The sequence below is a fragment of the Xylaria bambusicola genome (genome assembly GCF_022495145.1).
Source record: "Xylaria bambusicola strain CBS 139988 unplaced genomic scaffold F5B22scaffold_51, whole genome shotgun sequence".
NCBI lineage: Eukaryota > Fungi > Ascomycota > Sordariomycetes > Xylariales > Xylariaceae > Xylaria > Xylaria bambusicola.
The window spans coordinates 254,018-278,587 of record NW_025953604.1 but is presented as its reverse complement, the minus strand read 5'-3'; the positions used below and the strand labels follow the sequence as shown (position 1 = coordinate 278,587).

Sequence of the window (24,570 nt, the reverse complement as noted above, 5' to 3'; positions counted from 1 at the left end):
GGTTTTAACTCAACTATATTGGCACCGCATGTGAATATAATGTATGGATGAACAATAAGAAGCTGTAATGTCTGTTGTAGGTAGAATCTGAATTACCCGGGTTCCTACTTCATTTTTGTAGAAACAGTCTTGGTGAGAAATTAACATTCATTCATTCATACAGTGGTTTCTGGTCTCAGCGTAGCAAATATTACAGTAGCAACGAATAGCTCGTTAACAGTACACGAAACCTTTTACTGCCTTACAGCCGGTTTGAACGAATGAAGATATCTAAGCGATTTTGCGTATCCAGACAGAATATTCCAATACGCGATAAGCAACCCGCCAGGCCCAGCCCGTCCACATCCGCAACTATTCCGTAGAGCCATAGAACGTGGCCCAAGTAGTACCCATTAATCTCTCTGCACGGCGCTGGGTCGCATTAGACATTAGGTGATTTATTACTTCCTTTGTTTGGCTCCTATTTTCAAGCTGCTATTGGCTGCCTGCCACGCTGCTCGCCGCCGTTTAAGCTGTTGTCAGAGTCGAGGACGGAGTGGGCCTGGTCATCTATATCGGACTCTTCCTCGTACTCCTCGCCCTTGTGATCACCGGCGGCAACCCAGGAGTCACGATCATTCAGTGGTACATCTTGGCCAGACAAGTCTAGACCTTCTGATCGGGCCTTGATGTTGTTACGGCGCCTGGTCGAAAGTGTTCTGGCGCGCGTCGAGAGCTTAGCGCTAACAGCAGCGTTTGATGTAACCCAATTGGTCAGTGCCTCTTCGCAGTCCTGAATGATGGCCTTGCTCGCTTCGTAGCCGTCGTACGCAGGACGTGTCTCACCAGGAGTAACCGGGGTGTCATCAATCAGCTCTAACAGATGCTTTCCGAATCCAGCAATGATGGCGACTTTCTCACTGTGCTCACGTAGAGCGTCAAATTGATAGGTGTATGCCGCTTTAATCTTTTCGCGGGTGATGTTCGATAGCTGTGCTTCGGCGACAAGAGACTCAGCCTCGGCACGGACAAGCTCCTGTTCAAGGACAACGATCTTGGGCGAGTTCGGCTCTTTATACTTGAGCTGAGCAATCTGGTCGGCAATCTTCTGCTTGCCTGAATTCGCGTGTTAGTACCGCAATATTGAGTGCGTGGCATGTGGGTTGTCCTTCTAAACTCACGGTCTCTGCTGGGTTGCACCGATGCTTCGATGTTCCTAATGCTCTTCATGGTCACACGATATTGATCGTAGCGATCCACATACTGATCTTCGAGCTCGCCGATTTCGTACAGGAGGACACCTAGTTTGTCGGTGACATCGGAAACGTCTTCGTCACCAGCCTCGCCCCAGATCGAGAGTTGTTGCTGGAGTATGTGGTCAGCTTGGAGAACAATATGGCTCAATTACAGAGAATTACGTACGGCGACTTCCATGCGCTCCTTAGCCACAAGCTCTAGGCTGCGCATTACATTCTTCTCCATCTTGACAAGCTGGGTTAGCTTCTTAGCCAGGTCGGGGCCAAACGCGCCAGCAGCATTTCGACGAAGGGCATGTCCTACACTATGGTATAAGCTGACCGAATTCCCGATTCCAAGGGATGCGCCTACATACCAAAGCCTCCTTTGCCGAAGATTCGGCCGGACTTGGTTGAGGACGGTGGTGGAGGAGGGTTCTATTTTGCGCGCACGGTCAGCGCCTCGCCATGCATAGCAATGGGCAGTGCAGATTCATTCGCTCACTTGGATCTGGGAGGCAGTCGGCGCCCTCGATTGGCGCATAGAATATGTACGATGCATTGCGATGAAGGGGTTTCGGATACCAGGGCGGGTACGTCGTGTAGATGGAGGCGGTCGTAGCAGAATCGAGGGGACTGAAATGATGTCTGGCTGTCAGCTTTTAACTACATAGTAAGAGACTTGTACGTAGACGCTGGGATGAATCCGACGGAAGCAAAGGAAGCTGAATGACTCACCTCAAGGCGCGGTATGATGTAAAGCTAACAGGATGCAACGGGGCGAAATACTATGTAAAAGGCAGCTGGAATTGAGAGGAAGAGATGTTGGATGTTGGTGGTCAGGCTTGAAGTGACCGACTCGTTGTCGCACATAAATAGTGAAGTACGGAAATGGACAATGGATGGAGAGACATGTAACAAGGGTGCTGGTGTGGATGTGTTGGGCTGGTGGCGCCGTGTTTCATCCAACTACGTCATCTGGGCGCACTATATCGCCTAACAGAAGCTAGGAGGGCGCTAGACACAGCGCTATCTACCAACTGTACTCTACCTAAGTAGAGACACGCTAGTTCTAGGTACCTACCTACCTAACCTTAATTAGGTAGAGACCATAACAGGCGTAGTTTCTCGGATGAGTACAATGAAGGTCTGCCATCCACGTTGCAAAAGGCAGACATGAGTCTGCACAGCCGTAGGTAATGACTCGATGAGGAATAGACACCTAGATGGGGGAAGATGCCGAGATGAGAGATCTACAGGGGACCATACTCCGGACATGTACGTAGTCTATATGTAGTCTGTACGTAGTATGTATCTTTATAGACCATGGACTGACTAACATGCACCGTACTCACTTCTGCTCACTATCGCGAATGGTCATCATTGCCCTATCGTGCCCTCGTTCGCTTCAATCCATATGGACTCTCTTGGTCATGGAGGGTTCATCAAGCCTAATCATGTTTACATAGCCTTACTGCTTGACCTACAGACTTTGGATGGAGGAGAGTAAATACAGCAATAGTATATACCTACCTACTCAACTCTAGGTACCTAGGTATTGTGCATTACAAAATGTTTCCTCCTGATTTCATAGATGGTGCTGCCGCCTAAAGAATCGAATCATCGAAAATTGAGAGGATTCACCCAAGTAGACACTGACACTGGCCAAATATAAAGTAGAACGAATATGTGTGAAAAGCATGAAAGACAATGTGGCATTTTATATAAGATACACGGGTGGGTTGGGAGAGCGAACATACGCCACAATGACCAAAGCCACACAACCCCCCTACCATCCTCACTCGCCACAAGTCGCAAGGGTCCCTACCTATTCTTGCCTTTTATAAACTTTACTCCATCGCCTCAGGAAAGCGCGTCGCTGAATAAGAGCCACGTAAATGCTGCAACATACCAAACTCCATCTACCCATTTTGGCCCGGGTCCCGTGCTAGAGACGATGTTTTCACACATCGCCATGTAAGACATCATCTCAATCTGTCTTTTCTCCCAACCTTTCTGATTATAACACGTTCACTAATTCCCATTAGATTCTCCATTGGGCTACCTATCTCTGGGGCGATGAGGACGCGCTTGTGAAACCGCGGTGACCGCTTCCGAGGGATCGCATTTCCATTCTACTGTTTAATTCATGATCATCGAACTATTTAATTCATCGGTTTTACTCTCGCATCTGTGCTTAATCTGATTCGCTGAACTTTGCATTGCCTGACAAGTAACTAAGTTAGCCTGATTGGGCCTTAACGGAACAGAGCCTGTTGGAGGGAGGTAATAATCATTAACAACATACTACGACCTCCCAGTACTGAAGCCCAAGATATTCGCCATCATCACCATCACCATCACCATTATCAATTTATGCATTTGACTCTAGCCCTGAGCATCGGTCGGCATCAGGGCATGAACACTCACGATGGCGCGAGCGGGCTTTCATCACCATATCGTCATCTCAGATAGTGAGCCTGATGATCTGGTGCCTTCTCCCGCTTATCGAAGTCGCAAGCCTATCAGTCCTCCACCTCTCACTCGACAGCCATCGGGGACTAGTCAGACTGAGCCCGTGTCGCTAAATGCTGCAACTCCTACGAGGACAAGCTTGGGTTCTTCACAAAAATCAGCTACCCAGGATGTGAAAGGTAGTAGCCTTTCCTTTTGGCCATCAGGCGCCACAAAAGGGGTGACAAATGATGAGGCGAATGTTCCTTCCATTTCTCCACAACAAGCACACCAGAGGACCCCCAGGACCCAAACCCCAAAGAAGGGCGAAGTTAATCAAGCGAAAATTGAGGCGTCACTGCGCGAGTTCTCCCGCGAGATTGGCGTCAACCATGCCAAGCTTACTGCACGGCTAATCCACGATGCTTGGAAAAGGGATGCCCCGCAGCAACAGTTGGTCAGCAAGAAGGATTGGTTCGCCGGGGTGAAACTCGAACCCGCTGGCCCGGGGAGCCAGCCCTCAGAAACCATGCGCATAAAGACGAAGGTTTGTTCAAAATTTTCAAAAACATATTTGAAGAAATGTCTGACATTGTATTTTAGCAAGTCGGCCAAGGTAGATCAGGCAAGCAAGAAAAACGAGAACGTTATCCAGTCAGGTGCATCAAGACCGATAAGGAGGCGACACCTCGGTACAGCTTTCATCATGTCGAGATAAGAAAGAATATTCTTTCACCAAACACGATGCTCACTTACGTGCCACATTTGCGAGATCTAGCAGACAACGAAGAAAGCACCTATACACGATGGCTTGAGAATCTGGAATCCATGGATAAAACTTCCGGCTTTGCCACTCTGAGTCGCCACGAGAAAGTGGTTAAGACTATCCAGAAGGAACGTGCCACCACACTCTTAGAGTATCTCGAATCATGGCTAGCTAGACTTGGTATTGAACATTGCACAAAGTCAGCACTCATTCGTTATGTGGCTACTCAAAGTGATGCAGTCACGCCTCAGCAGAAGTCGAGTATCCTAAACTCGTGCAATGACGAATCCAACTCGCCAAGGTCAGCCAGAGTAGTTCGAGTTTTTAAGGATGCATTCGATCGAGTTTTCCATAGCAAGGACCTAGGCGAATACGCTGTCCCTCTTCGCGACGTTTTGCTCCTCGACAAGTCTGTTGACACAATTGTTGATTCAAAGAAATACATGAAAGACACCCCAAGTCAAGCCAAAGCTGCAGAGGAGGATACATCAGTCGAATCGTTCCTCGAAACTTACTCGCTCCTTGGCTGTTTAGTTTGCACTAGCCACTCCTGCGAACATGGCGAGTATGGTGTTGACAATGAACGAAAGCGATTTTCCGTCGAAGTTGTTGGTGGTCTGTCACCAATGATACGGCAACAACTCGCCCAGCGATTCGATGGAGCCTATGCATTTAACACGAGAACCCCCTGTGGTGAAGAATGTTTCCTAAGAGGGCGACCAGGCACTCGCTCTCGTCCATGGAACGAAACCGAGCTCATGCTTCTCAAGTCCTTCTATCTGTGTTTTCACGGCACTTCTATTGAAGTGCAATGCGCTACTGCTGTAGCTACGGGTCGCCCATGCTGGGATGTACAACGACAGATGGATAAGCTTGATCTGTCCCTTCCCAATGTTTCTAAGCCCCCTCCAATTCAGGTCAAACCATTGCCGTGGTATGATCGGCAGAAGAAAATACTTATAGGTGATTGGCAGGAACATACAAAAACTCATGAGCACCAGCGAAAAGATCACTTCGACCCATGCCATCATGATGGCCCCTGTGATAAAAACTGCCCTTGTGTCCAGAATCGTATCATGTGCGAGCGATTTTGCCGCTGTACGGCGGAGACATGTGCTAACAAGTTTACTGGGTGTGCCTGCCATGCTCTCGGGAAATCCTGTCTCCCCAAGCAGAAAGACAAGCCTTGCATTTGCGTACTGCTAAATCGAGAATGCGATCCTGCTTTATGTGGATCTTGTGGTGCTGACGAAAGAGCAATGCCAAAAAATTCAGACGATGAGATTTTACATGCAAGTGGGTGCCAGAATTGTGCTCTACAGCGCGGCAAATCGAAGGCTGTTGTTCTTGGAAAGTCGGCAGTTTCCGGATACGGCCTCTTCGCAACCGAAGATATTGCCCAAGATGAATTTGTCATTGAATACGTCGGGGAGCTTATCAGTCAAGATGAAGGAGTCCGCCGTGAAGCTCGGCGTGGGGACGTATTCGATGAGAGTTCGAATTCTTCATACCTCTTTACTCTGCTAGAGCAAGAGGGTATCTGGGTCGACGCGGCAATCTATGGGAATCTTAGCCGGTATATCAATCATCAGGATACAAACTGCAATGTGACGCCCAAGATAATGTACGTGAATGGCGAATACCGCATCAAGTTCACGTCATTACGCGATATTAAGGCTGGTGAAGAGCTGTTCTTCCATTACGGAGACAACTTTCCGAACTTGACCAAGAAGTTGCTACAAGAAGAAAAGGCTGAGAAGAAACGACGCAAAGCCAAAGAACAGGTAGCAACGTTTGATAATGGCGTGAAGATTAAGAAGAAGCCAGGTCGTAAACCAGGGAGGAAGCCGGGGAGGAAGCCGGGGGGGAAACCGGGTAGAAAGCCGAAAAAGACATTTGCCAGTCTTGACTCTGAAGTAGACAATGATGAGGTCAACGAGGGCCCCATAGACGACCCATTCACCGATATTGCTCTACTTCCACGTAAACGCAAGCGAGGGGTCGTCAACGACTCAGACTCAGCTGAATACCGTCCCGAGGTTGTCGATTCTCAGGATGATACCCAATCTGGGACTGCACCGGCAGCTCCGTTCCGACCCCTTCCCCGCTTGACACCAGTGGGCAAAATTAAACGGAAGCGCTTACCGAACGGAACGTTCGCTGCTGGTTCATATTTGGACTCAAGTAAAGATGATGGGGAAGATAAGGGGGATGATTCACCGGGACTAGCAGCTAAGAAGATGCGCACGCTACTGGAGGACATGTCAACAGGAGCGAATGAAGACCAGCCAGCTCCTATCTTCACTACCCCAAAACGGCGAGGTAGGAAGCCAAAGAACCACAATACCCCATCTGCGCACGATGAGAAGAATTCTTTTATGCATGAGAGCAATTATAGCAGTACGCGAGCTAGTATCCAGAACAGTGGCCGTTATAGCCACACGGAAGCTCGCCTTGAACTAGATGATAGATCACATGCCGACGAAACCCCATCACGGCTTAGGGCTCGGCGCACAAACAATGCAACACTAGAGTCCAGCCCCCTATCAACACCGGGTGATTCGGGTCCTAACTATACAGAACCTGAGATTTCCGATTCTGATGTACCCCAACCACGCAAAAGGGGTCGTAGAAGGAAAAGCAGAACCGGGGATGCCGAGTATAACGGCTGCAGTTGGACAGATAGTGATGGGGTTAGACACTTAGGTGGTCAAGACGACAGTGACGATGATTCAGGACCTATTGATCGCCGCCGACGGAGACGCCGGCCCGCTAGATACGAAGACTAAGCTGTTCGCGGCGGCGAGATGGTTGCGAGTTCCTAGGCTGGCTGTGTTATTAAACATTTGGCCATATTCTCGTATGATATTGCTTCGTTCCTGGTGCTCGGGGTTCATGGATAGCGCTGTAACCGCATAGGCATAGAGGTCGTTGTACATGACTGGAGCCGGCCGCTTTGATGGTCGCCAGGAATCATATTTATTGTACATTACCATCCGTAACATAGCTCACTTATAATGCTCGTTGCTTTTTACTTTGGGATATCTATCCGTCGAATATGCATTTTTGTGTCATTTGAGTAACCATAGTGTACTAATTTCTCCAGTTGTAGGAAATGAGTATGCTTATGACTTGGGAATCTCACGCTTTGCGTGGTATAACCAGCGATGAATTGAGATGTGGTTCTGGACAGCCGATACGTACTCTCTAGAATACAAGGTTTTCAACTCCTATTAGTACCTAGACTAGATGAAAGCCAATTGACTTGGTATCTCCTCCCGTTTTATCAGTCTACCGGTCTGTCAATAAGACACGCAATAAATCTGGAAGACCATTATAATAGTGTGTGTATTGCAGTAGGGTTTCAATTCATCTTCACTGCTATAGATTTGGTTTTAAATTCTGCGTGTTCGAAGCAACTTGGGTCCCTTTTTGTTACTAAGAGTATATAACAAGGGCAGATTACTGGGCTTGGAACTTGAGCCATTCAGATTATAATGAACAACTAGGGCTGCATGAGTCCTTGATCAACCAACTACTGCTCGGATGTTGGTGGCTTGACTCAACTCTATATACAATTGGTCTGCCTGCCCAAGGTCTCTAGGGTTTGTTTCAAGAAGTGAAGTCTGTATTCCCTCACTTTCCAATATTGCTCAATATTGCCTGCATGTCTTTGAATGATCATGAACAGCCTGCAATGGTCCTTCGTACGGCCGAAGCGCAAGGCGAGCTGCATGTTCAGATAGTACAGCTTGTGCAGCTTGTACGCGTGTAACAGAGTATCCAAGGTTTAATTTACCATCTTACGATAGTTTCGGATTGAGAAAAGGAACCCATTTTTTTCCACTTCCATTTCTCTTGTTACTTCTACCGTTTCTTTTTGATATCTCTCGCGAATTCCAACTCCTAGAGGGATAAAACATTTGTACTTGCCTGGTGACATGAACTTCTTGAGTTTCAAAAAGCTTACTTGTGATCATTGTCTAAGCGTAAATTGCCATCTTGTTGATGATGACTTGGGCGAATTTCTAAACCGTAAGGTAGGAAAACTTAACCAATAGGAAGTTGCACTGTAATTACATATATTTAGGTTGCAATTTCGGAGTTCAATTCACTTCTCGACGTTAGGCCCGAGTGGTCGGCAAGTCAAAGTAGACTACGCAAATGGAGATTATGTAAGGGAGCTCATTTACTTATACCTAGGAAGACTTTTATTCCTTGATTAATATAGCTTATTACATGCGATCTGGCCAGTTATCAAGCTTAAGAAGCATCTTTTCCTCCATTCCTATCTTTCAGCTCAAAATCTACAATCAACAGCGACCCATTCTCTCAACATTTTCAGGAGTTGGTACACCATGTAGAATCACAGGGCATTAGACGAATAATGGTATCTAAGTAGAATTGAGTGATGATCTAAAGTGATAGCTATTCTCTCCAATCTGTATTACATTGCATATAGTACACCCCTTACTCGAGGCTGCCCAGAACTTACGCGATCGCCCATGGTATTTTACCCGACTTGAACTCGATGTCGATGAAATCGAATTTGTGCATCTTGCTTAGAAGATGGTTGCCCACTGTTGCTATGAGCTTTTCTTCCGTCATCATCCATGGGACAACGTATTCATGCATGAACCAGCCCAAATACGTATCCCAAGTGTTGTTTCGTATGAGTCTGGCAGCGTGGCCGGTTATTACTTGAGATTCTTCGCGGCGAGTATTCTATTTATACAACAATCGTTAGCGGGTTGCTATTTATATTGCATGTAATCCCAGAAGAATGGCCCTGGGAGCCTTTCTTGTATGACAAGCCCAGCACCTAAGTCGTGTTGGGAGAGCGTCTGGAGATATGTACTGACCTGGTATTCTTCAAATGCACATCCAAGCGCAGCCGTATCAGGGTTCGAATCCTTGCTCAACAGCTCCTGGAGCTTGTTCACCAAGAATACAGCAGACTGGATGCCGTTGTTAAGGCCCATACCCATAGCCGCAGTCATTTGAACAGTCGAGTCACCAGCCAGTACTATACGATTATAGTACCAATGTTTCAAAACGCCTTCTTGCTGGTTGGCAAGCTTTGTCCACTCGCAGTTCTTGTAAAGCTCTGTAAACGAAAGGTTTGGCATAACCATAACGTCAGAGAAGGCTTCTGCGAACTCGGCCACCTCATCTTCGCTATACTCCTTCGCCTCGGTCGTTGGGTTCGGCAATTTCCGGTAAATACCGAAATGCATACGGTTTTTATCTGCCGATATTTGAGAACTCCTATGTGTGCCGTGTGTCTCGAAGAACTGCCCGACTTTGACGCCGGGGACATACTTCGCTCGTCCGTACTTGATGGGCGACTTGAGTTAGCTGGACATCGATCGGCAACATGGGGATACGAGGGAGTCTAACTCTGGGAAAGACGGCAGCAGGTTTGGATACATACCAAGATTTGATAGTTAGATACGATGGGGTCCTCTTCCTTCACAAAATCCTTGCCTGCTTCTTCGGCTAGCTTGTGCATAATAGCTCGGGTTTTGGAGTGGACACCATCAGCGCCGATGACGATAGAACCATCTTCGAAGCTACCGTCGGTTAAACGAACTCGCACGCCGTTATCTGTCATTTCGATACCCTCTATGCCTGCACCTGTGCGGACCTTGGCCTGGTTCGTACCCAGACCCTCAAATAATGTTTGAGTCAACGATGGCCGGGGGAAATTCATGCACGGGTAGCCATGACTAGGAGCTGGGTCAGCATAGAGATTGTGGAGAGTATAATGGATCTTACATACTTGTCGTTCAGATATTCGAAGATCGGGTTTGCTCTTATCGGCCTCCCATCAAGATGTGCAACGGACTTGCTCTGCAAGGGAAGGTAACGACCCTGGCAAGCAGCAGTGAGGCCTAGCTGGTCGAATATCCTTGTCGTATGCGGCCACTACAATGCGTTGGAGTCAGTAATTTTGTTATTCAAGGTAGAACGGGAGCAGGTTTGGGGAGCTTTGTGTATTGCTGAGACATGCTTGTGGCTCTAGCAGGCTACTATGACCTCTATGAGCGTCTCGAATAGGAAGAAAATGAAATCCAGAGGTAGCATACAGCCATGATACACGCTCCCGACTTGGAGATGATGTTAGGGTTTCGCTCAATGACCAGGAAGTCTATGCCTGCCCTATCTAGGCCGTTGGCAATCATGAGGCCAATTGGACCACCGCCAATAACAATAGCGCGGAATTTGCTTTGGGGCATTTTGATCTAATAGCTGATGCAGTCTTGGGGCGTGGTTTGAGCGACACCAGACTTATTAGGGAGGTCAAGAGCAAGGCAGGCGTCCCTACACTCCTTCACACCAGGGACGATGAAGCTGTTGAGGCGATGAGGTAGAGCCAATGGATTTATATCAGTGCCTTTAAGGGGAATAAGATTATGAGCACTGGGCGACGATGATGCTAATAACTCAAGGTGGTAGAAGATGGCTTGGAAATTGTTGAATGTAAATACACCGCATGCTTCTTATATAAAATAAAAACGAAAAAGAAACGCAATCAATTCACCAAGTTTCTTCTATCTCTATATGCGAAAGCTGCTACGCCGTTCTTCTTTCCCTTTCTTCTCGTGATCCTGGGCATTGCCTAATACGGAAGCATTTCGCGCGGGCGTTAGTTGAGGCGGCGAGGATACTGCGGTAGAATTTCTGATTGGCAGAACCCACCTTTCTCAAGACATCATCTCTTCCAGCCTGGCTGATACTGGGGAAATCCGGCATGTGGCTAAACTTCTAGCTATCCTATTGGCTAATAGAAAGGGTTAATAGTAAATCCGAGACATACGCACTTCATTGAGATCGTAAATCTAAACAAGTATCTCTCAGCTTGATTAACAGATCTACCTACATGGAAAAGCTCAAAATTGTTTCCTAAAGAAAGAAATAATGGGTCTACCAATCCTCCGGATTTAGCAACATGATCCTGGTAAGTACCTACGTGACAACATCCACCATTATTACACTAGGTATTCCTAAGTACGGAGCTAAGTAATTGACGTACGATACTTATCTTAGGTGTGGCTTCTTGTACGGCTTCTTTATGAATCAGCTGCACGACTGATGTGTATCAGTAAGTGAGGTATGCTTAGAGTCAACTTACGGCCGTAACAAGACCGATGCAGCCATAAGTACGGGTTCATAGCTATCGGATCCACGATTGATAACATGGGGTTACAGGATACCGTAAACTAACGGAGAACGCGGCGTACTAACGAGTCACCAGGATGAGTCTCGGGAAAACCCGCCGTTTCTGACCTAGGATTGACCAGCTACTCTCAACAGCCAAGTGTTTTTTTATAGCAACGATTTGAAGGAAGAGCAGGACAAGGACTGCGAGCAGCCAGACGAGAGCTAGATGTTGGGATATTGGGATGTTTCTCAGTTGTACACGTCATCGTATTATTTCGCCCCTTGGGTCTTATTATTCGCAAGGTGCTGTTGGTCGCACTCTATTTGCGTCACTATCCTGTTCTGGAGGACCCAGTAGCCTTCATAATAGGTGTAGGTACTGCAAGCTGCTTGATTTAGGGTCTCTGGCGATACCTGGCAGTTCCACACCAAGCTGACATAGCTGAAATATAGACCCTGGCGAGTCGTCATAGATTGACTCAGTAGTACGAGGCTACCCAGCTCTCGCTAATATAAAACATATCGACGGACTCCCGAGATCGCGAATATGGACATGATTGCAATACAGAAAGTTGTTAGGTGAGACAACTACTCGCCACCGGAAGCCCCGGTCCATCCGCCCGTCAATAGGATCTTTTCGTGTGAAAATCATGCTAATACCGAGTTATACAATATTGAATCAACAGTAACCTTGGTAGAATCGCAACTGAGCGAGCACTAGTTCCATAGTATCAAAGAATCGATTGCCTCAAAAGATCGGGGTGCAACTCTACTGAATGGCTTTGTATCATTACAGTGTACTCCAGACTAGGGGTGCTGAGTAGCCGAGACGGTTATATGTGAAGATGTTCCCCGCGCCCCTTTTCGGCAGATACCCCCCTATAATCCGTTGTTGCTTTAGCCAGTCACTACGAGTGGTGATCATGAAGTAAAATGCAGTTTCAAGACTTGAAATATATAGAACATATAATGTAAAGCGAGGCAATCTCTAATGTACCTATTTGAGATAACAGAATAGATGCTCTTTTCTATATGACAGCTCCTGTTCTAATACCTACTATCGAACGCGGCAGCAACTTAGATATACATTATCCTTAATCAGGATATATAATGAAGCTTCTGATCATCCTGTTCATCCAGACGGCAGTCGCTCAATCCCGGTGGTACCAGGACCAGACTTGTGACCGGGCACTTCTGCAAGAGGCTACAAGTCGATACATCGCAGCGCAAAGCACAGGACAGCCACAATGGCTATCGACATTGCTCTCCGATAACACAACCGTGATAGAAAACAACGCGGAGAGTTCGATACCAGCAAGTCTCGTTCTCAATCAATCGCTCGCAATCGCGCACGTCCGACATATCTACGACACCGTGGCATGCGCCTCGTTCTCCGAGCTCGTCTCCCTCGCCCCGGGCCCAGGATACCAGATCGGGACACAGCTACGTCTCGACGCGGCCACGAGGAAGATCACTAAGATCGACAGCATCGTGACGACCACGGGGGATCTATACTTCAACACCACCCACGCGCTGCACTACCTCCTGCGGGAAGACTGGGGGTTGATCGCGCCTGAGAACCGCGACTCCCGCGCGACGATACAGGCGGCAGCCGACGCGTACTATGCGTATTTCAGCAACGGGTCTACCGTCGTGCCGTGGGGGGCGCCGTGCGATCGGCTGGAGGGCGGCGCGTACATGGGCCAGGGCCTTGCGAACGATACATGTGACGCGGGACTCCCGCCTTTCAGCGTCGAGATGCGCGACCGGCGCTACGTGATCGACGAGTCGGTCGGCTCGGTGAACGTGCTGAGCGAGTTCGGGATTCTGGGGCCGGACAGCCATGAGTTTCGCGTGGAGAAGGGGGAGATAAGGTGGATTCATGCCATGACGTTCTGTAGAGGAACGCCGAACTGCAACGCGCCTGATTTCCCGGGGTTGAGCGAGGAGGTTGGATGGTAAGGCACTATATAGGATGGTAGATTGTTCAATTGATCATTGGGGTGTGCGGTGACCCCTTTCATTCCTGAGGTTTGGCTGTGCATTTCTCGCTTAGTTTTGAACCCAAATCTCGCGGGTTATCTAAAATGGTCAAGTCAACGAAAGCGCAAACACTTTCCTGGCCCGTAAAGAATCTAGGTTGTGTCAGAAGTTTTACGAAATGTATGAGTGAATGTAGTTTACTTGATAGTGATACTGATATGAGCGTGTTACTTAGTGTCCTTACGGGAGAAACTCCTCGCCAAGGTGAACTCAGTAGGTAAAAGATGCATATTGGCCTCATTGATGAAAAGGATTATTATTACATTGTATGTTACATCGACGTTTTAGTCTCCCTAGCCTTTCCACCTCTCTTCCGTCTATTACTGGTTTGACTGTCAATGGCCTCGTAGTTTTGGCGCTCATTTCCCTGGCCATCGTCGTCGTCGTCGTCAGCCGCGTCGCCCCTGGTTTTGCGTTTTCGTCCTCCTGATATGGGGATGGGATTCTCGTTGTCAACCGGTCCCTCCGACCCAATCTCGTTGGCGACTGCATGGGCACGCAGCCTATTCACAGCTTGTGTCATGCGCTTGCTACTTTGCACCCTCTGCTTCGGCGCAAATGCTTCTTTAGCCCCAACACCGACACCTCCTTCAAAATATCGTGTTATGTTGCTTTGTGTGCCTTCCGCTTCACGGCGATTTATGTCGCGAATGACAGGCACGAGAACTTCATCAGTCCGTTCTTGGCTCCAGCCGATGGTAGCCATGAGAAACTGTCGAAGGCCTTCTACATCAGGAGAACCCCATTGAAATGGCTCAGTGCTGTGGTCAACCTCAGGATGTAAGTAAGCGTCGAAAACAGCCGAGCTAGGGAACCCGGTTGGAAGGAATAGCTTAGTAGCCTGAGACTTCCGAAATTTTTTTCTAAAATTCGACGCTTTGTCGGCTTCTTTTGGGCGATTGTGTGCTTGAACATCTCGCCACCAATCACGAAACTTTTGGAGTCCATCCCTACCAGGAAACTCGGAGAGAATTTCCACGGCGGTGACGGGACCGACGCCTGGTAACCCTTCCGTGTAGTCAGAACCCAGCAATTGGGCAATGGAAATTAGCTGTTCGCGAGACAGCGATAACTCCCTCTCTAGGTCGCTCCCAAGGTAGCACTCAACAAACTTGTTACTGTTGAACATGTTCTTATATACGCGCGTGCCTCCGAAGAGAAAAATATCAGAATCATCTGTTACAATTCCATCGACCAGGCCCAGTCTCACAAGCTCCGCGCATTGTGCCTCAGCCTCCATCGGCGCAGCAATGTACGGGATGCCAAAATATCTAAGAAGAGCCTGGCATTCAGTGATCATAATTTGTGTGACTTCATCCGCATCTCTACGATCTTTCTTCTGCTGTGTACGAAGAGCTTTCAACTCTCGTTCATAGGCCTCTTGGTTTTCCTTTTCTGATTTGTTATTCAGCTGGCTGGCGAAACGTGCATGCTCTTCAGCCTCTTGGGCCATTCGCGTGAGCAACTCCTCTTCCTCAGGATCACTGAATTCGTCATCAAGATCATCTTGGCCAAAAACTAAACCGCTGAGATCTTCTAAAGACTCTTCATTTGAAAGTCCTTGCCTTTCATCCGTTTCTCTTCCCTCGGCTAGGTCCTCGGCGATCGCAGGGCTACTTTGGTTTACGTGGAGTTCCTCTGGAGGTTGTGCTATCTCAACCGTCTCAAACTCTGGCTCCGGCGAGGATATTTCAGACACTACTTGGGGGCTTGGCACAATAGTATCTGACAAATCTTCATCTTCGCCTTCATCTTCTAAGATATCGCCGCCTTGTCTTGCGTGAGTCTCTGGGGGCAATGCAATTGAATTTATCGGCGTAGAGTCAAGTTTTGATGGTGTAGCATTCGATGGCTGTGATGAATCTTCGGTTCCATTTAGATTGATAGGAGTTTTCTGAAGTATAGGGAGAGCATCGATGATCTCAACATCACTCTCATTACCGCTATCAGAAGAGTCGATCTCTATAATGGCGTCTCTCTGTCGTTGTCTTTCTTCCTCAATTGCAGCCTCCAAGTCTGCTTGGTTGTTTTCCCTTTCATGCTCTTGTTGAGCTTTCATCGAGTCTCGAATATCTGAGTCATCTTGCATCATCCATGGTGGCAGCGGTCGAGGCTTGTCATCATCTTCGACATCTTTCAGAAAGCCGCCAGCAAGGCTCTCATCAACATCCAGGTCCTTATCGGCACTGTCTACAGAAGGCTGTGAGGTCACTTGCTTGTTTCCAAAAATGCTTGATCTCCAGTCGAGCTTTTCAAACGGCAGGGGGCCGTCGAAGTTCACATTACGTACGACGGGGCTAGGATTTGGTTGGGGCTTATCCACTATCGGCTTCTTTTTTCTCGCAGCGGACACAGCTGACCGAAGATCTACCTCGCTGTCGCTGCTGGCATTGCTCTCGCGTCGCTTATGTATCGCCGCATTTGCTCGGTTATTGACAATGTGGGCGATGATGCTGCCATTCGTCGTGGTTACTGCTTTCGGCTGTTCAACCGCTCTTTGAGTCCACTCAGGGGCAGGCACATCCTCAAATTCCTCGCCCTCCTCCTCTAATTGTTCCTGTGCAGGAGACCCAACTCCATGCTGGTTCCTGAGTGACAGAGCGATTGCTCGGTTTAAGTCGTCCTCCTCATCTTGCATCAATGTTTCATCACTTGTTCCAACCCCTGTTGTGTTATCTCTTTCAATATCACCATCAACAAAAAGAGAGTCATCTTCGATGTCCACCGAAGTAGGTCCGCTCATAGCATTTTGAGCCTTGAGACTACCATGTGACTTCGGGAGCCGATTCAAACCTTCGATTGGTACATCTTCGAAATCATCGTCATCGTCTGCATCTTCATCTTTGGCCTGATATTGAAAATCGAGAGCATCAACGTCGATAGGCTTGTGTATCTCTCCCCTATCCTTTTCTCTACTGACAACACCAAGAGCCCAGCCACCTTCAGCGCCTTCGTTTTTTACGAGGATATACTCGCGATCTTTTTCGCCAGCAATGCGCCCATTAACACCAAGTGTAAGATCAGTACCTGTCATACCGGCTTCTTGCATCAACCTTTGGGTCAAATGATTCCTCTCCCGGACCCTCTCAATTTGAAACCTCGAAAAAGCCATACGGTCAGGGAACATGCCGTCAAGCTGGTCTTTGCTCAGTCCCATTCTCAGCCGGCTGCGCAGCCTTGCCGCATTCAGTATGTTATACCTATCTGCAGGTGGAAGGCTCTTAAAAAACTCGCCCTCAAAATCAATCTTGCTGAAGTCATAAAGATTGATGTCTTCACCGCTATGAAACTGCCGGGCGTATTCCTCTAGTTCCTCGATGCTCATGATGCGGGGATCTTCGGGTCGGCCCATACCTTCGATACCACCATCCAGATCCGGAAGATGATACGCATCTTGCTTGTAGAACTTTCGCGTCTTCTGGCGCTCCTGCTGGCTCATACCTAGTTCGTCCACGTAGACGAGGTTTTCAACATCGGGGATATCCTCGACCGGCTCTTGGGGTACAGCTCGTTCGGTGGCCTCGAGTTCTAGGCGACGGCGACGTTTCTCTTCCTCCTCCTCGGCGATGCGGTGCATCTGTACAGCCAGCAACTTGCCAGCCGTTCGCACAGCATCATCACGGCGGCCTTCCCTTCTTCGCTTACGATTCGTGATGGTCTGGCGTTTTAAAGCCGGAGCACCGCCATCGAATACGAAGACGGGGCGGATGCCGAACCAAAGGAGCTTGCAAATGCGACGGAAGAAGCCGACAACATGGGAATTGCGGAGCGCATTGCCCTCTTTATCTCGTACGGCCTTCAGAAATTGGTAGATCCAGATGGAGGCATCTACGGCGAGACGTTTACGATTCAGTGTAGCGAGGTTTGTCGGGCGTGCGCATGGTTGGATGACAGTCCAGAGGCCGTTCACACCCATGATGATGACGAAATGGCGACCGGAGCCAGGTCAGGAACGTGACGTCAAGGCGGGATATCTGGAAGCATAGTTGAGGGGGGAATCGTCAGAGGATCTCAATACGGTTTCCAGGGTCAGAATTTGAGGGCAGGAGCCTGCAGCCTGCGCGGCCTAGATTTTCGGAGGGTTGAAGAAGGAGAGTGGCAAGACCTGTGTGAGGCGTCATGCTGAAAGATCACGACGACCAAGATGACTGACTGACGGTGGTGACTCGACGCCGATACCCAGGTAGCTTTAGTGCGTACCTACCTACCTGCAAGTACCTAAGGTAGGTATGTAGGTACCTCCTAATACCCGATTCCCCACCTGTAGATTAAGGTACCTACCTAGGTAGGCACTCAGTATAGTAGGTACTTACATGCACTGCTTACTTAGGCCTCTTAAATAGGTAACTGTTACCCTGGTGTTTATTGGCAGAAGAAAAGAAACGGTATGGCGATGCGATGACAGGAAAGGACGAGACTCTCTGTACCTACATACGAGCATGTGTATTGTGGATGAAGATATACAAGTAAAGTCTCTGGACTTACCTCTAAGCATCACTGTGGGAGACTGCCCTATACCTAGGTATCTGTAGGTACCTGTACCTACCTACGTACAGTGGGTAGGTGCCCTATTTAGGTCCTCATTGTACCTACACACTGCAGTTACTCTATCAGCATCTCAATTACATGGGCACCTACATACTTCTAAGGTTTGATCCGATACAAAGCACTCACGCAATTTTATGCTTCCTCGCCTGCTTTCAGTTCTGTTTCTGCGTGAACCCATTCAATATACCATCCAGTATACCGTCATCGTACTATCACACACCACCCTACATCATATAATTGAACATGCAGGAGGCCGTGACGGAGCAGCTAGGCCGAGCAACCATGAGCGAGGCTTTCTCGAAAACTGGAGCGGAGGCTTACCTCAGATCTCTTCTTAATAAAACATTACGCATTCAAGTTACTGATGGCCGTATGTTCACCGGCACATTCAAATGTACTGACACCGTGAGTCCATCTGGGCTCGCCTACACCTTCGCCTACACCCCCACCTCGGCCCGTACACCGAACCCGCCCGAGTCCATGGCTTTGTTGACTTACCCGTCGTGTTCATTCAGGATCGCAACGTCGTCATCTCTAACACGTTTGAGTACCGACACCCATCTCAGCGAGAGATTGCTAGGGCTGCTTCTACTGCCGCTGACGACGCAAGCGCGGCCACCGTGAAAGTCGACATGACCTCTAGATATCTGGGTCTCGTCGTGGTGCCTGGCAAGCACATAGTGAAGATGGAAGTCGAGGAGTTCACTAGCCAGGTGAAAACTCGCTCCATATTGGGACGGCGTGAGGCTAGTTCTAACACGCAGTGAAGGCTTCCGATCCTCCTCCTAGTGACGAGCCGCCCACTACTTCCGAGTCTGACAGTGTCTCTCAGATCTATTCCTTGCCCTACAATGGCTCAGCCCTCGCCACCAAGCGAGAGTATCGATTTCCCAAATATGTAAACAGTTACAGCACCGGCTTAGTCCTCGGACATGGGTTTTCTATCCTTGCACTCAACCGACTGGGAATTCCAATAGAACCTAGCCATATGCGCTTTAGCGGGTTGTTCACCTCTTGAGCTTTGTGAGGGCGCTCTACGATACAAATCAGGCGCAAATTTGATTACAAACGCCTGTTTCGAGGCTCAACCGAGAACTAGTTATAGACCAGCACTTAGCGTCTCGAAGGACACACTGAACGACTTACTATGTACGATGATATCCAGCAAAACACCAATAGAGAGCGAGTAAATAAAACTCGCTTGTACGGCATATGCCTCCCCTCGCCTTGGAGATAAAGAGGTCCCGTATCTTCTATACAATTATTGTCTGCGCCGATTGGCAAAGGGGACATCGCAGAAGGCACAGGATTGGACTTCGTGGGTAGATTCGTGAACAGAGCATTTAGATAACATCATTGATGGTGAAACTTGGGCTGGTTGGCCCAATAAGCCTAGGTTGAACCAGAACCAGCCAGCTTACCAATGCTTCGAAACACCTTACCGCCTTCAGTTCAGTTGCTTGCAACCGTGATGTTTCTTGAACCGCAGTATGAACTACTAGATTGTAAGGTGTGTAACTGGCTAGACTATGTCCGTCGTCAATAATTTGTTTTCAAAATCCCGGTCATTCCAGACTTCAAGCCAAATCCCACAGTATGTAGTACACATAACAATCAACGCTGACCGCCTACTTCTTCAGCATACCAAAAATTTGAATACCTCATAAGGGGTATTCTATTTACATCTCAACCGAACCTGTCAACTGACTGTTGATTGGACGTGTCTGTCGGTAACCCTTGCAGATTGCATCTAATTGGCAATGCGTGGAAAAGCTCCAGTTCCCTTGGGGCAGGGGACATATCAAACCTTTTTATCAATCATACATAGGTCATGCTCATGGTGACAGCAGCTAACCCTGAGGTGTAACGAGACGCCATAGTCAGATTGATATGCGAGCGGTTGAACCCGCTGTCGTTAGGTAAGTAGGTACCGACCACAAGAGAAGCAATACTACATCTGTATATTTCCACCGGAATCGTATGTAAGTAAGTGCGTGAGATACACAACAGCGTTCTTGTTGGCGGCTCCAATGAGAACTGTAGAGACTGCGGCACGATGAGATACAGGTCAACGAGAACTTCCAGCAAATCAAGTTCAGAATTAGCACTTTTCTATCAGAACGAATATTCCCACGTGGTTTCTATGTGTCTATAGAGAAGAAGTATGTTGAAGGAGGCGCCTGGTGCGACCCAATCTATTTTGATAATCCCGGATTCAATCAGGGTGTGTGAGTACCTAGTCACCGGGCTGCGGGCCATGGTACCTATGTAGGTAGCCCTAGAGCCACAAGTTTGGTTCGTTTATACTTTGTATTGAGGGCCAGGGGATGGGATTTGTTGGTGGCATCATGACTCGAGAGACTTCCACTTTTTGTATCCGTTCTACGCAATTTAGTGCACGTTGCCAGTTACTATAACTCGCCCGGCTCTCTGTCTATCCCTTAACGCAGGCTTGGCTATTGCCTTTATATACCTAGTCCTGTACAGTATTATGTAGAATGAATGGTGGCAGACTTATGTTTGTGGTCTCTTCCTGTATGTAATCTCGGTGGGCAACCAGCCGACGAGTCTTGAAACGCATATCGCTTGATGCCGGTGTACGCTCAGTGCATGTTATAATCAGGGGTCTCCAACGCATGCCTGGCTGAATTCCGCCGACTGGCAATGGTTTAATGTACATGTAGGTACTGTAAGTATGCCCATGTGGTTCCTGGGGTCGCATGCGTGGGTGGAGGTGCGGAGTGCAGAGCCGTTGAAAGTGGCGTAGCTTTAGCGGCCGGCAAGGGATATCGGTATATATAGGTATACTAGGTTAGGTATACGTAAAACTGCGTAATGCTATGCCAAAGTTAATGATAATGGAAGAATTTAAGGGGTTTTACACTACGATAACATCTATCTGTAACTGGGTCGAGTAGGTATTCAAAGGGTGACGCATTCTGGGGCAAGGTTCTGTATACTACTTACCTAATAGATAATATATATCAACACCCTTGTATGAGACGCTCACGTCAGAATCGCGGGCTGCATCCTCTCCACAGCATCAAGACGTAGGTGCTTACAGTAGTTGTAGATTTTTGATATACCTAGGTCTACGTAGTCTACGTACTGTAAGGAATGTTATTCCTTCCTCCCCCTCCCTGTGCCCCTCTTCCCATTCGCTTATCTGATCTGTGCCGGCAATATGCCCGGCAATACTCCTAATACTACTAGTATGTAAGTAAGTACATAGGTAGTATAGTGTCGATGATGGATCGAGGGTTGGTTTAAAACGGCCAGCGCGACTCAATATTGTTACAGTGCCAACTACAGTTTTGCTTCCTCCACAGTCTGCCACAGTCTGCCACAGAATCAGCGCGGAACACTACTTCACGTTGTTATTATTTAGGTGTTAGGTGGTGTTCTCCTCAACTACGACAAGTCTTTGCAAGTTACCGTGTTACCTGGCCCCTCATCTCGGTGATACCAAGTTCTCCGCAAATCAGCCACCAATGGCGCCATACACTGTCCCATTCATTGTCAACGGCGAGGAGCTCATTGGCAAAGAGACCTTCGAAGTCAAGTCACCCGCCTCTGGCCAGGTTGTGCATCTATGTGGTGTAGCGACCGTATCAGATGCCGATGCAGCCGTTGATGCCGCCGCCGCCGCTGCCAGCGCCTGGCGAGATACGACGACCAGTTCGCGTAGAGACATTCTTCTCAAGGCTGCCGAGCTTATGACAGAACGGCGGTCGGAGCTATCCCAGTACCTGGTAGACGAGATTGGCCAGCCCCAGGGCTGGGCTACTTTTAACCTAGATGTTGGCATCGACTTGATCAAGGATGCCGCCGGCCGCATAGGAGCATCGGTTGAAGGCTCTGTGCCCAGGCCTTCGGACCCAAGTATGGGCGCCATGGTATGGCGTGAGCCGTACGGCGTCGTGTTGGCGATTGCCCCGTGGTAAGTTTTCTGTCGAGAATTTGGCGAGACGGATAAACTGACGGACAGGAATGCCCCTTATATCCTGGGTGTTCGCTCGGTCCTATATCCCATTGCCGCTGGGTGCACCGTGGTATTGAAAGGATCTGAAGTCTCGCCCAGAGTCATGCATGCCATTGCTTCTATCTTTAACGACGCCGGTCTGCCGAAGGGTGTGCTTAACTTGATATCAACCAACAGAGCTAATGCCCCCGCTGTGACTGAGGCACTCATCGCCCACCCATCCGTCAAGAAGATTAATTTCACCGGGAGTACGGGCGTTGGAAGAATAGTGGGCAAGTTAGCCGGCCAGTATCTCAAGCCTATCGTATTAGAACTTGGCGGCAAGGCTCCGGCCATCGTCTGGTCAGTCCTCTGAAAACATTTACTCTCTCTTCTTGAGCAAGTTTCAGGACCTCATTGCAGCTGCACGCTCCCGAGAAATTGGCCAAATCCTTACTCCTTCCGGTATCTGCTGACCCCAGTGTGTAAATAGGGAGGACGCCAACTTAGACCTCGCTGCGGATGAATGTTCGTTAGGGGCTTTTCTGAATTCGGGCCAGATCTGTAGTGAGTAGTGACTTATATTCCTCTCCTTCTCTGTTCAAGCACTCTTCAGCGTCTATAGACGTTCATTCCGTATTGGCGCTGAACACTAGCTCTGAATATTATAGTGAGCACCGAACGGATTATTGTCCACAAGAAAATTAGCGAGGCGTTTCAAAGCAAGCTTAGAGAAACAGTTTCAAAGAAGTGGTCTGGAGCCCAGGTCCACATTAACGCACAAGCAGTCGAGAAGAATAGGAGGCTGGCACAAGATGCAGCCAACAAGGGTGCATCCATTCTGAACGGGGAGATCAACGCCGAAGAGTCATTAAATACACACTTGAAGCCTGTTGTCATCGCTGGAGTTACTCCTAACATGGACATATATAAGGAAGAGTCATTCGGCGCAACGGTGAGCTTGCTGGAGATTGAGAGTGAGGAGGAAGCGCTGCGCATCGCCAACGATACCGAGTATGGGCTCTCATCGGCTGTATTTACCGAGGACTTGAGAACTGGACTCCGATTCGCCAAGAACATAGAAACGGGAGCAGTCCATATCAATAGCATGTCGGTTCACGACGAAGCAGCCTTACCCCACGGGGGAGCGAAGGCTAGTGGTTACGGAAGATTCAACGCGTCAGTCGGGCTCGAAGAGTATTTGAGGACAAAGGTAGTCACTTGGAAGGGCTAATCATATTGGCAGTTCTAATTCTAATGCGCGCAAGCGGAGTTCTGCGATAAATATGTACAGTAGTAGATAGATCACATCTCAGAGTTGGAGAAGCGCCTAGACTGGAAGCAGATCTACCGGTAGTGCATTAGGTAGGAAGCAATGCGTCGTCCGACAAGGAGATCTGCTTGAATTCGCTTTCAATTGCCTCTTGCCTGCATCTTTAAGGAAGAGATCTAGATCTATGATCCCTTTAATGACTTTGCATGCAGTGCTGTGGGGGTTTCACTACAGTAGGAAGATCTGCGATCTCGAGAAAAGATGCGTACTCTAGACTTGTATATCTCTATATACCTCGTTCTCCAACAAAGCAAACTCTGTGTAGTTTCGCCAGCTGTTACTGTACGTCGCATCACACGTCGCATCATACGTCTCGTTGCAGCGCGAGACCGTTCCGCCTGCATACAGTTAGTAAGTGACAACCATCTGCTTCGCGCTGTATCATGCAACTCAATATTAAAGTTTCTTATATTACCCATGTTTTCCCCTTCGTGTCGATGCGCATCCCTTCTCCCCGACCCGGCAAATCACGGCTTCTGCCAGCAAAGTTTACACAGTCAACTCTGAGATTGAACCGGACTAATGCTCAAAGTGGAACCAATAGCATCAAGCCACCCGAGTGATGTAGTGATGGGTGTGGTACTGATGACACTTAACACAAAGAGAACACATCCTGAATTCCAGATATCATCGACAAACGGGACGCTGTCACTGCAGGGGGCCCTTTGGGATACACTGGTAGACTGGGCGATTAGACATGAATACAACCCACCTCCTATATCGCATCTCGATCGAACGACAACCCCACGTGAACTTGGGCAGTCCACATGCCTAGTAAAGTTCAGGTCATTTGGCTTTGTCTGAAGAGATTGCACATAAAATACCACTGTACCAGTTGAATTGTCATATGTGGATCATTGTCACACCATCAGACCAGGAACGGCTGCTGCTGCAATGACAACGGGGATAATTCTCCTTGCCGTCCCAATGGCTGCATGTCTTCGCAGGGTAGCACTCCTGCTTGCATCCCAACTCCCATAAAGATCCGGCTAGGTTAGCGCCTATCCACCGCCACGACATAGGGATACTCGTCGACAACTAGGAAAATATTACCTACATGTAACTCATGGCAGTAACATGGACCAAG

At 48.4% G+C, this 24,570-nt stretch overlaps 7 protein-coding genes across 7 annotated transcripts; 4 read left to right on the top strand and 3 right to left on the bottom strand.

Moving 5' to 3' along the window:
• Positions 1-60: 60 nt before the first annotated feature.
• F5B22DRAFT_622090 (Eisosome component PIL1-domain-containing protein) lies at positions 61-2,136 on the bottom strand. The gene is made up of 6 exons (XM_047975928.1): positions 1,953-2,136; positions 1,720-1,850; positions 1,592-1,652; positions 1,402-1,535; positions 1,161-1,344; positions 61-1,095 (listed from the first exon to the last, which is right to left on the bottom strand). The coding sequence occupies exons 2-6, from the start codon at positions 1,774-1,776 to the stop codon at positions 467-469; spliced, it is 1,065 nt and encodes a 354-aa protein (XP_047827198.1). The 5' UTR covers positions 1,777-1,850; positions 1,953-2,136; the 3' UTR covers positions 61-466.
• A 945-nt stretch (positions 2,137-3,081) lies between these two features.
• F5B22DRAFT_622089 (uncharacterized protein) lies at positions 3,082-7,468 on the top strand. The gene is made up of 3 exons (XM_047975927.1): positions 3,082-3,191; positions 3,263-4,215; positions 4,272-7,468. Exons 2-3 carry the CDS (start codon positions 3,646-3,648, stop codon positions 7,221-7,223), a joined length of 3,522 nt encoding a protein of 1,173 aa, XP_047827197.1. The 5' UTR covers positions 3,082-3,191; positions 3,263-3,645; the 3' UTR covers positions 7,224-7,468.
• Positions 7,469-8,823: 1,355 nt separating this feature from the next.
• Positions 8,824-11,215, bottom strand: F5B22DRAFT_622087 (uncharacterized protein). The gene is made up of 5 exons (XM_047975926.1): positions 10,524-11,215; positions 10,217-10,362; positions 9,869-10,163; positions 9,297-9,770; positions 8,824-9,159 (listed from the first exon to the last, which is right to left on the bottom strand). The coding sequence occupies exons 1-5, from the start codon at positions 10,671-10,673 to the stop codon at positions 8,926-8,928; spliced, it is 1,299 nt and encodes a 432-aa protein (XP_047827196.1). The 5' UTR covers positions 10,674-11,215; the 3' UTR covers positions 8,824-8,925.
• An 842-nt stretch (positions 11,216-12,057) lies between these two features.
• Positions 12,058-13,589, top strand: F5B22DRAFT_430725 (uncharacterized protein). Its single transcript, XM_047971750.1, has 2 exons — positions 12,058-12,177; positions 12,285-13,589. The coding sequence occupies exon 2, from the start codon at positions 12,709-12,711 to the stop codon at positions 13,558-13,560; it is 852 nt and encodes a 283-aa protein (XP_047827195.1). The 5' UTR covers positions 12,058-12,177; positions 12,285-12,708; the 3' UTR covers positions 13,561-13,589.
• A 212-nt stretch (positions 13,590-13,801) lies between these two features.
• On the bottom strand, positions 13,802-17,799 carry F5B22DRAFT_622078 (uncharacterized protein). Its single transcript, XM_047975925.1, has one exon. It carries the CDS (start codon positions 17,555-17,557, stop codon positions 13,913-13,915), a length of 3,645 nt encoding a protein of 1,214 aa, XP_047827194.1. The 5' UTR covers positions 17,558-17,799; the 3' UTR covers positions 13,802-13,912.
• Positions 17,800-18,093: 294 nt separating this feature from the next.
• On the top strand, positions 18,094-19,849 carry F5B22DRAFT_622075 (uncharacterized protein). Its single transcript, XM_047975924.1, has 3 exons — positions 18,094-18,594; positions 18,705-18,902; positions 18,959-19,849. Exons 1-3 carry the CDS (start codon positions 18,433-18,435, stop codon positions 19,205-19,207), a joined length of 609 nt encoding a protein of 202 aa, XP_047827193.1. The 5' UTR covers positions 18,094-18,432; the 3' UTR covers positions 19,208-19,849.
• A 1,831-nt stretch (positions 19,850-21,680) lies between these two features.
• F5B22DRAFT_638920 (Aldehyde/histidinol dehydrogenase) lies at positions 21,681-23,384 on the top strand (the record flags this gene model as incomplete). The annotated part of the gene is made up of 4 exons (XM_047977659.1): positions 21,681-22,129; positions 22,178-22,513; positions 22,644-22,717; positions 22,822-23,384. The coding sequence occupies 4 exons, from the start codon at positions 21,681-21,683 to the stop codon at positions 23,382-23,384; spliced, it is 1,422 nt and encodes a 473-aa protein (XP_047827192.1).
• Between the last annotated feature and the right edge of the window lie 1,186 nt (positions 23,385-24,570).

Coding starts and splice junctions, on each gene's coding strand:
- F5B22DRAFT_430725 (XM_047971750.1), top strand. CDS start 12,709: ATGAAGCTTCTGATCATCCTGTTCATCCAGACGGCAGTCGCTCAATCC.
- F5B22DRAFT_622078 (XM_047975925.1), bottom strand. CDS start 17,557: ATGGGTGTGAACGGCCTCTGGACTGTCATCCAACCATGCGCACGCCCG.
- F5B22DRAFT_622075 (XM_047975924.1), top strand. CDS start 18,433: ATGCAGGAGGCCGTGACGGAGCAGCTAGGCCGAGCAACCATGAGCGAG. Junction 18,595..18,704: donor CATTCAAATGTACTGACACC/GTGAGTCCATCT, acceptor GTGTTCATTCAG/GATCGCAACGTCGTCATCTC. Junction 18,903..18,958: donor TCGAGGAGTTCACTAGCCAG/GTGAAAACTCGC, acceptor CACGCAGTGAAG/GCTTCCGATCCTCCTCCTAG.
- F5B22DRAFT_622087 (XM_047975926.1), bottom strand. CDS start 10,673: ATGCCCCAAAGCAAATTCCGCGCTATTGTTATTGGCGGTGGTCCAATT. Junction 10,363..10,523: donor CGGGAGCGTGTATCATGGCT/GTATGCTACCTC, acceptor AACGCATTGTAG/TGGCCGCATACGACAAGGAT. Junction 10,164..10,216: donor TTCGAATATCTGAACGACAA/GTATGTAAGATC, acceptor CCCAGCTCCTAG/TCATGGCTACCCGTGCATGA.
- F5B22DRAFT_622089 (XM_047975927.1), top strand. CDS start 3,646: ATGGCGCGAGCGGGCTTTCATCACCATATCGTCATCTCAGATAGTGAG. Junction 4,216..4,271: donor CCATGCGCATAAAGACGAAG/GTTTGTTCAAAA, acceptor ATTGTATTTTAG/CAAGTCGGCCAAGGTAGATC.
- F5B22DRAFT_622090 (XM_047975928.1), bottom strand. CDS start 1,776: ATGCATCGTACATATTCTATGCGCCAATCGAGGGCGCCGACTGCCTCC. Junction 1,345..1,401: donor AGGAGCGCATGGAAGTCGCC/GTACGTAATTCT, acceptor CACATACTCCAG/CAACAACTCTCGATCTGGGG. Junction 1,096..1,160: donor GGTGCAACCCAGCAGAGACC/GTGAGTTTAGAA, acceptor ACGCGAATTCAG/GCAAGCAGAAGATTGCCGAC.